Source organism: Paramisgurnus dabryanus, chromosome 19 (genome assembly GCF_030506205.2).
Source record: "Paramisgurnus dabryanus chromosome 19, PD_genome_1.1, whole genome shotgun sequence".
Lineage (NCBI taxonomy): Eukaryota > Metazoa > Chordata > Actinopteri > Cypriniformes > Cobitidae > Paramisgurnus > Paramisgurnus dabryanus.
The window spans coordinates 20,279,222-20,292,019 of record NC_133355.1 but is presented as its reverse complement, the minus strand read 5'-3'; the positions used below and the strand labels follow the sequence as shown (position 1 = coordinate 20,292,019).

Genomic DNA, 12,798 nt, shown 5'->3' with positions numbered 1-12,798 from the left:
TTGTTCACTACGCGTGCTCATTGGATGAAACCGAAAGCTTTAGAATCACCCAATATCCGGAATGTTACTAGAAATGGCAAGTTAAAAACCATTTATCTAGTCAAACGCATTCGGAATGTTCGGACGGCCTGCGCAGATCGTTCGGCGTATGACGTCACCACACGCAATTTTCGATTCACTCTCGCGGTTCTTTGATGTCATGCGCCGATAGATTTGCGCAGCTCCGCCTGAAGTACAAAATGTTCTGCTTTTTTGACTAGATACCACCTAAATATTAACAGATTAAAAACATATTAAAAAACATAATGATAAGTAATTTATATCATATAAATATTTTAGTTTATATCAATATATTTATTGCAATTTAACAAATGCAATTTTGAAATACTGAGGTGGTTTAACCCTCCTGTTGTGTTCAAATTTAAAAAAAAAAAAAATATATGTTTTTTCTACAATTTTATTTTAAATTTAAAGTTATTTAGCATATGAAACTATTTGGTCTCAATTGGACCCCAAACAGTTTCATATGCTAAATAACTTCAAATCTAAAATAAAATTGTAGGAAAAACATAAATGTGTGTGTGTGTATAATATATATATATATATATTTAGTTTATATTTAATAGATTTATTTCTATGAAAACTTATCTTTTGTAGCAAACACATAAAATATGTATATTAAATAGTATATTTAGTAAAACATAAAAGTAGAAATGCAAATAATATATATTTTATTTGAGAACAGTTTTACCGGTTTTTCACACCTTAATAGTAAAAAAACACTCATTAGATCAGTTTTACACCAATAATGTGTGGATTGTATGCGCATTTATTTACTTGGCAGTCTTTTATCCAAAGTGACTAAAAGTAACTTAAAGTCAAAAAATGAAGAATAATAAAAAAAATAGCATATTTTTCAGACCCCAAACGTAAAATGAGGGTTAAGACGAATTACCATTATTATCATAATTATAAAAAAACATCTCTTGGTCTTCAACTTTCTCATGAAATAGACAAAACCTTCACTGGGTCTTCTTTCAGAAAGATTGGTACAAAAATGCAACAAGTAACACAACGATGACAAAAAGGTTGTCTAAAGCTTTTTTATTTGAACTGTAGCTTTGCTGGATACATGGAAGCCACATTTGGAGTGTTATGCAAAGGTCAAAACACACAAAAACAGCACACATATGCCATAAAACTAAAGTGCCTTAAGATTTCTACAGCAACAGTGGCTGAATGTTGTCATTGTCTAACAAAAGGTCAAAGAACCATGTCCTAGATTTGGTGTTAATAAAAAAGAAATTGTAACAAATTGCTAACAAATTTCTTAAACATTTTTGAAAAATATAAATAAATCTAGGACAAGGTATAACCATTTAAAAAGTTATAAAATGATTTTATAAAAAGCAAACACCAGAAATATACATGTGTACTGACAGCCTGATAAGAATATTTCAACTCACAAAATTAAAAATATCATCAGGATAAAGTCAACAAATTAGCTTTGACGTCTTGGGCCATTTTTCTTTTCCACCTAAAGCAAGTCTATGGCACTCAACTTTTCACCTGACAAAATAAGACATATGAAGTGTATTTGTCTTATTTTGTAGGCCCATATTCCCTCATCAAATGAGTCTTATTGCTGAAAGCGGGCCAAAAAGAGCTTTAAATGAGTGATATTGGTTAAGAACCTATATTTTTATACAAACATAAAAAGTGTAAGCACGTAAATAATTAACATTGTCTGTAAGCCTTCCCATAACAAAATTAAACCATGGTCTTATATCAAAGTGTGACATCAACTGTGTATTCAAAGTAACTGAAAACATATATACATCAATAAAACACATTCAACCAAAGATTTTAGTAAATTCAACAAAATCCTGATTCCCGTAATGGATGAGTGAGCGATAAGTAAAAGCCATGCACACATCAGCAAGTAAACCTGCTAACCAAAAGATCACGGGTTCATTCAACAATAATAAAAAAAAAACTTTCAAAAAGTAGTGACATTAATGGTGTGGTCCATTTACAGATAAAGGACAATTCTCCTGTCTCCATTTCATGAATTATTGTGTTTGGCTTGCTAAGAGGAGAAATGAAGAATCACCTGATTCATTACAGCAGGTGCTTCTACAGACAGTAGTCATGCATAAGACATTTAAATATTCATACATATAAAGATTGACAGTCTAACAAAGCAAACAAACGTTTGTTTGTCTTTAAGTACGCCATGCTAATTAAAACAATATATATTCATAACATACCTGAAAGCCCTTGTGAGGCAAAGCATTTCTTTCTATAAAGTACTGAAATGTCTCTTTTTTTTTTATGGCTTTATTGTCTTCTCATCCCCATGAACAATTGACTTTTGTCAAATAAAAAGCTTGTAAAATATATCTGTAAACACGTCGTAACTGACACTATATTGCACTTCCAAATCAAGCGTGAATTTGATAGTTAGAGCGAGATATAATTGGCCCGTGATCGGAAACAAGGAATGCTCACATTGGCCTGTAGCACGAATCTGGCTGCCACATGCGCAGGTCCACCAAGATCTGGTTGAGCTTCTGCATCCACAGGTTTCTCTCGTCTTTAGTGTCAGCACTAAGCCAGTTCCTAGACATTACAAAGGGATGATTAGTTTAAGGATTTCATCTTCAAAATACAGAAAATTTCATGGTGTCATTGATTAAGTCTTACTTTGTAACACACATGGTGTCCTTGCACTGGCTGACCAGTGTTTCTTTATCTTCCTCCCTCTGTGGTCTTACAGTGATGAGCTCAAATGTATTTGGTCGGGCACAAAACTCCCGGTTGGCCGGCTCCACTTTACGACTGGTACAACTGGCAAGGTTAATGCGACCAATTGGATTCTATGTGGAAAAGACAGCTCTTAATGACAAGCTGTGCATTTAAACGCCACATAAAACAGCATCACTTAATGACTTTGAAAGAAATGTGTTAATAAGCCTACCTTTCGTTTTTCATCATCAGGGTAGGTCCAATAAGAGATGCAGTATCCCGAGAGGACACACCACCTCCTGTGCCATGCTCCAAAACCACTGACATCCTCAAACATAGTCTGCAGATAGAAGTAGTATAATATTAATAATAATAATAATAAAGTTACATTTCTAATTGTAGTATGAAAGATTTATATTACTTGTTAGCTCTAGAAAAAATAAGGACTCACCAAGAAGCCCCTTTCCTCAACCCGAGAGCCAACCTCGCACTGCATTTTCAGGTATACGTGTCCTTCCAAAGGACAAAGGAAAGGAACCTGTGTGAAGACAGGACAATGAGAACTGGAATATGTAAGAACTTTCTACAGAACCATGATATTATAGTAAGAGAGAGAGAGAAAGCAACAGGTATCAATATTTTGGCAGAGGAAAAAACAGTAGTTCCCACAACCCAAAGACATCACGGTGCTCACATGACGTTAAATTGGCAGCATTAACAAAAACACCAAGCTTTGTTAGCTGAAACTCCAGACACACAACAACCCGTGTTACTAAACACAGAGCAAATATAGCAACCTTTTGGTGAAACATGTCACTGAGCAGCTCTCTCTCATTCCCTTCATATCTGATCTAAAAGAGAGAAACGACTGCATGTGAAAGTGTCTTGCACATGCAAAATGCAGCAAAGTGCAGAAACAAAGACGGTAGTGTTAAAAATAGAGGATTTAAAGCGTGTGGACATTAATGCTCCCATCTCCCTCAGTAACAACAGAGACTTATATTAATCGGTGTGTTTCACCAGATTGTAGTGTTAGTATCTGAACAGTCAATAATATTTTTGATTTGTGGAAAATCTGAAGAGATAGACTAGAAGTAACAGAGGGAGAAAACAAAGCAATCTTTTAAATGTACCTTTTCCAAGGGAAACTTGTTTTTCCCAATAGAGGCTAAGGTCAACTTGTGCGATCCCACAAGTAGAAAGTTACTGGTGCGCACTGCATTTGGACCACCAGGGCTAGCCATAACTAAAAATCCCAGACAAATTTCATTATAATACTTTGAAAAAAGATAAAGTTGAATTAAACAGCTTTGAAAAGCAAGAAAAACTTACCAGGTGTTTGGAGGCTGCTTTTCTGTTATTTAAAAAATGGGAGGGAAAAGAACATTTCAGAATATTAGATCCAGCTTTAGGTTTAGAAATTGAATCCTTTTAGAAAAGAAAAATTGCTTTTTTAGAGTCTAATGCTTGGAAGAGTTTTCTTATGGATAGATATTATTAATAAATGGGTTTTAATTTATAACACTGTGTTACAACTAACCCCTCAGCAACTACGATATGAAAACCGCTAACGTTAGCATAATTCTTGCCATTGTTTTAATAGGCTCCACACTAATGGTTACTGGCTGCCAACAAAATAAATGTGCTTGTCTTATCAAAAAATGGTTTGTCAACTTTTTGTTCATATCTTTAATATTGATTCATTTTAAAGTTTAAAATCATAATAAAATTAAAGGCTACAACCAGACTTTGATTTTCATTATCTCAGAATTTGATTTTGAGACTTTAGTCTGTTTTTTCACAGACTGGGACACATACATTATAAACATGTTTTTGTTTTTTGTCATAATTGTGCTGCTTTTTCTCACATATTTTGACATTTGTATCCATTTATAATTGAACTATGGTTAGATGAGGGATGAATATTTATACAGATATATAAACAATATCCACTTTAAGTATATAGACAAAATCAACCCATTCTCACCAAAAAGCGTACAAATGACACACAGTGTGATTATCGTGCAATAGATACGCCAAATTCCGATTTTGCGTGCATATGATACGCCAGTCCTTCCCATTCACTTATATGGCGAATCGTTTCGTGATATTTTATTTATTGTTTTCTCATTTGTTTTCTGTTTTTTTTTTTACCATTTTCGCTTGGGTTTAGGGTTAGAACAACTTTTTGTTATATAAAAATGACATCCTAACCCAAACCCCAACTCCAAGCGACCATGGCTTAAATATAGATAAAAACTTAGAGAAACCTGTATATTAAATAACCTGCTTGAACAAATCTGAAATCAACCCTAAACCCAAGCGAAAATGGTTTAAAAAACAGAAAACAAATGAGAAAACAATAAATAAAACGTCACGAAACGATTCGCCATATAAGTGAATGGGAAGGACTGGCGTATCATATGCACGCATCTTGGTGAGAACGGGTAGGACAAAATAGTATCAAAAAAATTAGCAAACATAATTTTTAGCAAGTGTTACAAGTAACCCCCTGCCTGTTACAATTAACCCCACATATGGGGTAAGTTGTAACGTTTGCACTTCTGTCACGTTTGGTGTAATTGTCCAAAAATGGTAAGTAATAGAAACAAACTTCAAATGGTCCTTTGTAGCAGAGATGTGCATGTTGCTTGTGTAAAAATATATTTAATCAAACTCAAATATTTTTGTCATGATTGAGCAAATCGCCTCGCCTACTATAACTGCTATAACATTTGTATTAAACAAGCCTTTTATTAATTTATAAAATTAATAGTTTAAGATGTGATGAGGTTGAAGCAAACATAAGTGACTTACAGCAAGGAACCTCTTTGGTGTGATAGCCTAAAAAGACAGACAAAAGGATTTTTCTTGTATGAACATATTAACATAATATATAATAACAAGCATGCTTGCACAGCATGGAAATGCTTCAGGAGAATCTAGACACATTTATTGCTGCTCTTAACAGGAGCCATTCAATAAAACTTAAGCTGTTACACACTTTACTTTCATTTATATTGAGTTACTGCATTAGTACTCTACCTTTGACTTGTTGGCCTTCTTCCTCTTGTCAGGGTTCAGCTCTCGTTTCTGAACCTGAGACATTTGGGAATCAAACATTAACTAGATGACTCTAATAAAGATGTAATCTGCATCAAGGACACGTGCCTTTCCTTGAAAATGAATTAAGCGGTACTTACCAAATAGTAGACCTCAATATCAATCTCAAAGTCATTAGACACATCAGACCTGCACATTGCGAAAAATATATTTTATAGCAACAGACATGTTTAATATGAACAAGTAAGAAATTACAATAAGACATAACTTACAAAGTGAATTTGGTAGTGAAAGTCAGCGCATCTCCACTGAGGGCATTGCGTGTGCTTGCTAAAGTAGTTGCCATAGTGTTCTCAGCTCCAGCGCGAATCATGATGAAGAAATAATGGTTTCCACATTCTTGCCACACAACAAAACACTGCGTTAACTAACCAGTCATCACCAAACCAATACATCTCAAACATGATGAATAAAGTAGCTTTCCTACCAGGCTTGTTTGCAGAAGAGCAGATAAAATCGGCCTTTAGGGGGAGTCGGACCTCAAGGACTGAGATGGATCCTTTAGAAGGGGGTATACCCACATCCACCTGAGCACTGGAGGCACTTTTCTTCTGAGCATCTGTCTTTAGGCTATCCAGCTCGGCCTTAAGAGCAGCCCTTTTCTCAGCTGAGACCAAACAAAGAGTTGTTTACTGACAAACTGACCCGCTTAATCACAAAGTCACCTTGACATCTTCCTAGTTTTAAATTTAAGTTCCAATCACTCACTGGCAATAAGTAAAAGTCTCTCAGCCTCGGCCTCTACTTGAGATCCTTTGCCGTGCTCCTCATCTGTACAGCAGTTCAGAGCCTGACTAGCCTGATGGATCACAGTCTGCTGCAGGTTCATCTCATTGGTCAACACCTGAGGTCAGAGGCAACATCATATATCAAATGGTTTCCAAATAATTATTTATGCAAATGCATGACCAGACGTTTGGTTTCACTCACCTTTATTTTCTGCTTGATGTTGATGTGACTGGGAGTCCCAATTGTTTCAGTCCTCTGACTAACATCCTCTTTTCTCACGATCACCTGCTTAACATGAGGTCTCTCAGACTCGGTCTTAACCCTGGTGGATCTGTAGGCATCAATGCTAAGATCCGAAACACAAATGCTTGTTATTGAGATCATGAGCGAGTATTGTTTGAAGAGATTACGATGAACCGATGCGCACCTGTAGAGAAGGTTGGGGTTTTGTTCCTCATCTAAGGCGTCGATGCTGTCAGATGACCCGGCTCTTAACATGCGTGCCTTCTGAAACTTGCTGGGCCTGGAAGTAGCCTCAGGAGTGGAACGCTTGTCACAGAATGAACTGGCAGGGGTTGAAGTCTGGAGCAAAACAAAGATATTTAACATTGGATGCGATCACTTTATTTAACATTAATGTAATAAATGTCCTCATGGCTGACCATAAGCTTCCTTTCAGGGCTCTTGACCACAGCAGCTACGGTCTCTGCAAGCGGAGCAAGGAGAGACATGGAGGATATGTTCAGAGCATCTTCATCTCCATCCTCCTCATCACTGTGCCCCTCAAGAACTCCATCGAAGAGGTCATTAATCACCTCAGAATTAATCGAACCATCCACGTTCATCTCGATCTCATGCACTTCTTCAACTTCTGCAAAGATCAACACATTTTATCATCATTAATAATATAAAATATTCAGTGATTTGCTGGAGACTTAAAATACAACAAAGCTTACAGGAGATGGGCTTACCTTTCACTTCCTCTTTGACTTTAGGTGTCTCTACTGTGAAACTGACCTGCTTTACAGGGCTTGGAAGAGCACGGCCCATGTCTGAGGGAGGGCAGATTCTCTTTAACTCCTCATCTTTATAATAACAACAATGACTATTAGTTTCACTGTCAGTGCGAATCAGAGATTTTATTATAAAATTTGATTTTTTTAATGCATTACCTTGTGCACTAGACTTGAAAGGACTTTTGACGATTTCAGGGACTTGTGATGTATGCTCACTATCAAGCAGTGATGCAGAGGTCTCACTCTGTTCTGGCTGTTCAATTTCCTGAGGATAAGAAATGATACAATTATGTTCCTTTCTTAAAAAAGTATTTAATTTAGCAATAAGAAGGACAATGATCCTGTAACAATTAAATAGTTCATATTTATGTATTAAGTTTGTCCTTGCCAAAACCTTACTTGAAAAAAACATATTGAGTGTTCTTTATACGATTTATAAGTTCTAAGTCATATCCAGTAAAGACTTAAATGTTCAATAATTCAATGTTTTTGCAGCCTTCATGTTGTAACAAAGATAAAAGCTAACCTTAGTTTCAGGGTCACTCTTTACATCACAGAGATTCTCTTTGCTTCCCCACAGTTTCCCTTTTTGAAATCGGTTACGAACTTGTGCCAGTTCAGCCTCCCGCTCCTATGAAAAAAACAAAAATGAATCAATTAATTGAACTGCATGCGAAACAGAATGTTTTAAAATACATAAATATTCAACACTACATGCCATTTTTTGTTTCTGAGTGAGGAGAGCTGTGCTGGAGGAAGCTTGGGCACCTCCGAGCCTCTCCTGGAGCAGCCTGGACTTTGGGGTGGCAGAGGGTGTGGCCGCAGGCGTGTGGCTCTGACCACCTAATGTGGAGGGAGAACTCTGGTTACGCTCCTGGCACCTTTCCCCGAACCGCTCCAGAAATGACTTGACACCTCCTGTAGGTCATCATAAACAAATATAAACATGCATTTCGGTGCACACAATAATAAGCTGATGATGGACTCCACTGACCAGAAGTTCCAGTTGGACCTCTCTGCTGTAAGGGTGTTGCATCCTTTGTAAATCTCTCACGGCTTTGAGGAACTACAGCGGCATCGGCAGAGGGTTTAGGTGTCAAAACTGGTTTTGCAGGACTTGAGTTATGTGCTGTTCCTGAAATCAGTTTGCTTGATGGACCCTGATTCTTCAAGGGACTCTGAGGGATGTGACCTCGATGAGGACTAGAAGTTATGGAAGATTTGAGAGGACTGGAAGGCTGGGTAGAAGAACAGGTCTTCACTGGGCTGGGAACAGGGGATGGAAGCACTTGAGTCGGTCTACGTTGAGGCAATTCTGTCTTTTGAGGACTAGGGGGAACCACTTTCATTGACTTGACTGGAGAGTAAACTGCTGGCTGTAAATACAAACAAATGTATACATTTTCATTCTTGTAAAGTCACCAATTAATACTTACAACAAATACCACACATCAAAACTCTTTAACAAAGTTGACAAACACAACATACCTAAAAACATAATAAAAAAACATATACTAGAATCTGTGTTTGTTGTGACTTACCTGCTGACTGCTGCCAAGAGACTTTTCTGGAGCTTTTGCGGCTAACTGAGGTTTCTCCACAGCTAAACTTGGCTTGGTACTGATGTTTGTTCCTGCGCAAGCTGGGGGGCGTACGCAGGCCGTGCCAGGCTGCGCTTGTGCATTGTCCTGGCGAATGGGCACGTGTCCAAGATCATCCTCCCAGGAACCAATTGTGGCAGCAAGATTTGCGAGTCTACCTTTTCGCCCAATGGGGGTCCTAGAGTTTGTAGAAGCAGGAGTAGATGGAAGATCTACTGTCTGGGATTTAAGAGGAGATATGGATACACTCTCTGGAACTGTGTCAGGAGTACCTAAAAAAGAGAATGAACATAAATTGACTTAAATACTTAAGGTCCCCCAAAACACAAAAACCTTATTGGAAAAAAGTCCACTATAAACTTTTTGGGACACATGCTACATATTGATATTCTCAAAACGATCAGTTTCATACATTATATAGAAAATAGCTGTCTGTGGATGTTACCAAGATGGTCTGCAAGTGTCCTAACTTGCCGTAGTGGGACTTTATAATAAACTATTTTAATAACATGCATGTATCTGCAGCCACACGTATATATTCAGATGGCACGCCCAGTCTGTTTGATAACTGTTAGATGCATATTGCACACAAAAAGTACCAAAACTTTCTGGTTACGTAACAGTACGTACTGTCAGACTCCCAGTAATGCCTCTGTTCAGCCAGTCTCTGTAGACGAGATCTCATGTTGGTGGGGACTGCAGCTGGTGTGTCTTTCTGAGTCTCTCTGGCTCCATCTAGTGCAGAATGCTTCATCACACTATCTGTCTTCTTTGCAGGAGATGCTGGGGGGTTAACCACAATCTTTTCAGTTTCTGCAGGGGGGCGAGTGGGGAGCGTTTCTGGTTCTTGGGTACGAAGGGAAGCCCTTTGCTCAACTGACGAAGGGCGAATACTGTTTGGTGCCTTGGGTGGCTTCTTGTCCGTCATGGGCTCGGAGGCTGTAAACTGTGGGGCCACTGGTTGCTTATTTTTTTCCCCAGTGGTGAGGTTATTTTCATCTGAACAGCGACGCTTTGAGGGGGATGGTTTGGAGGAGGGAAGGGCTATCCGTTCTGTCAATAGAGAAATACAACAAATGAAGGGTTAAATTCAAGCCCAAAGCTGAAAATTATATGATACAAATCAAAATAAAATAAACAAATAACAAACCTTTTTCTATGATGGGCTCAGTAATGACACTGTTTGTGTCTGCGAGTGGCTCCCTGGTCCTCTTTGCCATTGGACGATTGGCTCCAGTGGGTCTCTCTGCAATCTTCTTTTGGAGATTTTCTCTGCGAGCACGCGTGCGCTCTAACAGTTTCTGAGCAAAATGACAAATCAGTTTGCGATTATATCACTATGGTCTATATGACGTAATGATATCTGGTCATTTAACTTCATATACATTTAGATTTATGCAGTTGGCAGATGCTTGTATCCAATGCAACTACAAGGATTATATTTGGGTCATTGTGTCAACTCAACCAGAGGTCCACTGCATATTTTTCAGATTTTGATCGTTTTTGGAGAAAGAAATACTTAAATTATGAAGCAAAAACTGTTAAATGTCATGGACAAATTTTTACAGCGTAAACCAGTATTTGGTTGAGAGGATCAAGATGACACTTTTCTCATAAATTTCGTTATAACTGCTCCAATTGTTATTATCTCTCATAAGGATGACATTTTCGAGTGTCTAAACATGCTTGAAAACTCATGAAAAGGAACAAATTTGTTTCTTTTCTGTCGCCATTGCAACGTAATAAAATAAAGATTGCAAAAGTCAACATTCAACTAACAGACCTACCAATCTCTGTAATAATGATGCTGCCATCATTTTTCACCCCAACTCTATAAAACAATGCATTACTCTGTAAATATTCACCCATGACATTTCTATTTTGGCTTTCACCATCGAATGCTTCTTTTGATCAAAATCAACATTTTTTTTTGCCAGGTAAGTTTCCAAACTTTGGTTGATTTGACGCAAGGACATTTAGCAACATGTGTTTCTTGGGAATCTGGCCTATGACCTTTGCATTAATAATGCAATGATTTACCAACTGTGCTTCAAGAACATCTAAACTGCAATGGTATGCATAATCAAAATGTTACAAAAGACAGAAGCCAAATCATTAGGACTGCATTGTAGGCGACCGATAAACAGCGGCAGCATTTAAGTATGCAGAAAAAGGTCCAGGTTTCAGTTCCTTATTTGATGCATGCCTTGTATGGGCCCCATTTGTCTTGTAGGTGTGAACACAACCCAGCAGATCTCACAAACGTGATGTACAGCCCCGTTACTGAGCAAGACCAAACACATTCCTGAAGTGTTCCTGGCCGCCTCCCAGGGAATGGGTGGAAATTTCAGTTAGTCAGGATTTCATGTCCATGGAATTTTGTCATGTGATCTACTAGTAAATGAATTCTATTGGCTACAGTTAAACCAGACTTCCTGTACTCTATCTGCCACAAATCATCATGGGCAGAGTCCTGACAGCAATTCGTTAATATTCTAAATATAGATCTAAATGCAATCATGAAATGCAAAACTGCACATTTCATCAAGATTTTTTATCAATTTCATTTCCCAGCTAACTTACATTTGAGCTTAAAAGTGATTAGTTTATTGTAAAGCATAAAACTTTTAAATAAAGACGTAAACCATCCATCATTAACATTTCCAGTCAATATGAGGACTGTAGGCGTAGTAGTAATTTAAGGTTACGTTACGTTAGTCAAAGGCGGAAATGGGCTAAACAAAAGAAAGCAAAACAACAAGAGAACCGAGATCCCATTTGAAGCAAAGTGACATTTATGCACAAAGCAAAGTGACACTTTTGAAACGCAATGTGACTGACGAATCATTAAACAAATCTTTACAAACATTGTTAAATGTGCAGGTAAAAGTAATGGTGTCTTTTGATGTTACACTTCTCATGACATTATGTAACGCTAAGTTACACAACCATCAGACCAACGGACAAAACGAACATAAATGTTTCTGTTAACAACGCGACACCTGCATAACGACATATTATTATATTTAAAATAATATAATTTGATTATGTGCCTTATAGAGCGTCAAAAACACATGGTGAACAACAACGGACTAGTGTAAATGTATTCTTCATCTAACAGCCATTATAAACTGTCACTTACCTCGGTGAACGGATCCATCACGTAATACACTCCGATAAACCAAAATTAACGCGGAATATTTTATATTTCGTATTTTTTTTAATTGTGAGGGAGCAAAAGTCTCACTGCTCTCTCTCCATACGCCACGCGCTCCTCAGCTGTTTGAAAATTTTGAATTTAGCGCTTGCTCACTGCGCCCTCGCCAACGGTCGCGGACACGTCACTGAACTCGAGCTCAACCAATGACAGCCCAGTCCGTTAATGCTTTAGCCACGCCCAGCCACTTTGTACTGACTTAAAGGCATACAGCAACGGCCAAAATCTCCTGAAATCTTGCAAGATGAGCGCTGTTTTATTCTAATCTACCCCAAACCCATTATTTTACGTGATTTAGGCCATAGCTGTATCCTATCTAGCCAGAACCGCTGATTCTATTCTAACGTTAGTCCTAACCCTAAAC

General features: G+C 37.7%; 1 protein-coding gene across 4 annotated transcripts; it reads right to left on the bottom strand.

Annotated features, from left to right (window-relative positions):
• Positions 1-1,096: 1,096 nt before the first annotated feature.
• Positions 1,097-12,494, bottom strand: anln (anillin, actin binding protein). Of its 4 annotated transcripts, none has more exons than XM_065292446.1 (25): positions 12,360-12,494; positions 10,368-10,518; positions 9,848-10,270; positions 9,158-9,489; positions 8,611-8,992; positions 8,335-8,534; positions 8,143-8,247; positions 7,773-7,881; positions 7,572-7,685; positions 7,263-7,471; positions 7,028-7,182; positions 6,802-6,946; positions 6,580-6,715; positions 6,299-6,478; positions 6,084-6,210; positions 5,952-6,000; positions 5,794-5,847; positions 5,566-5,592; positions 4,081-4,102; positions 3,882-3,994; positions 3,546-3,599; positions 3,200-3,286; positions 2,981-3,088; positions 2,707-2,879; positions 1,097-2,622 (listed from the first exon to the last, which is right to left on the bottom strand). In XM_065292446.1, exons 1-25 carry the CDS (start codon positions 12,375-12,377, stop codon positions 2,508-2,510), a joined length of 3,588 nt encoding a protein of 1,195 aa, XP_065148518.1. In that variant the 5' UTR covers positions 12,378-12,494; the 3' UTR covers positions 1,097-2,507. The 4 variants fall into 4 exon arrangements, with proteins under 4 accessions (XP_065148518.1, XP_065148519.1, XP_065148520.1 ...); XM_065292447.1 differs by having other exon boundaries at positions 7,572-7,652; XM_065292448.1 differs by lacking the exon at positions 3,546-3,599.
• Between the last annotated feature and the right edge of the window lie 304 nt (positions 12,495-12,798).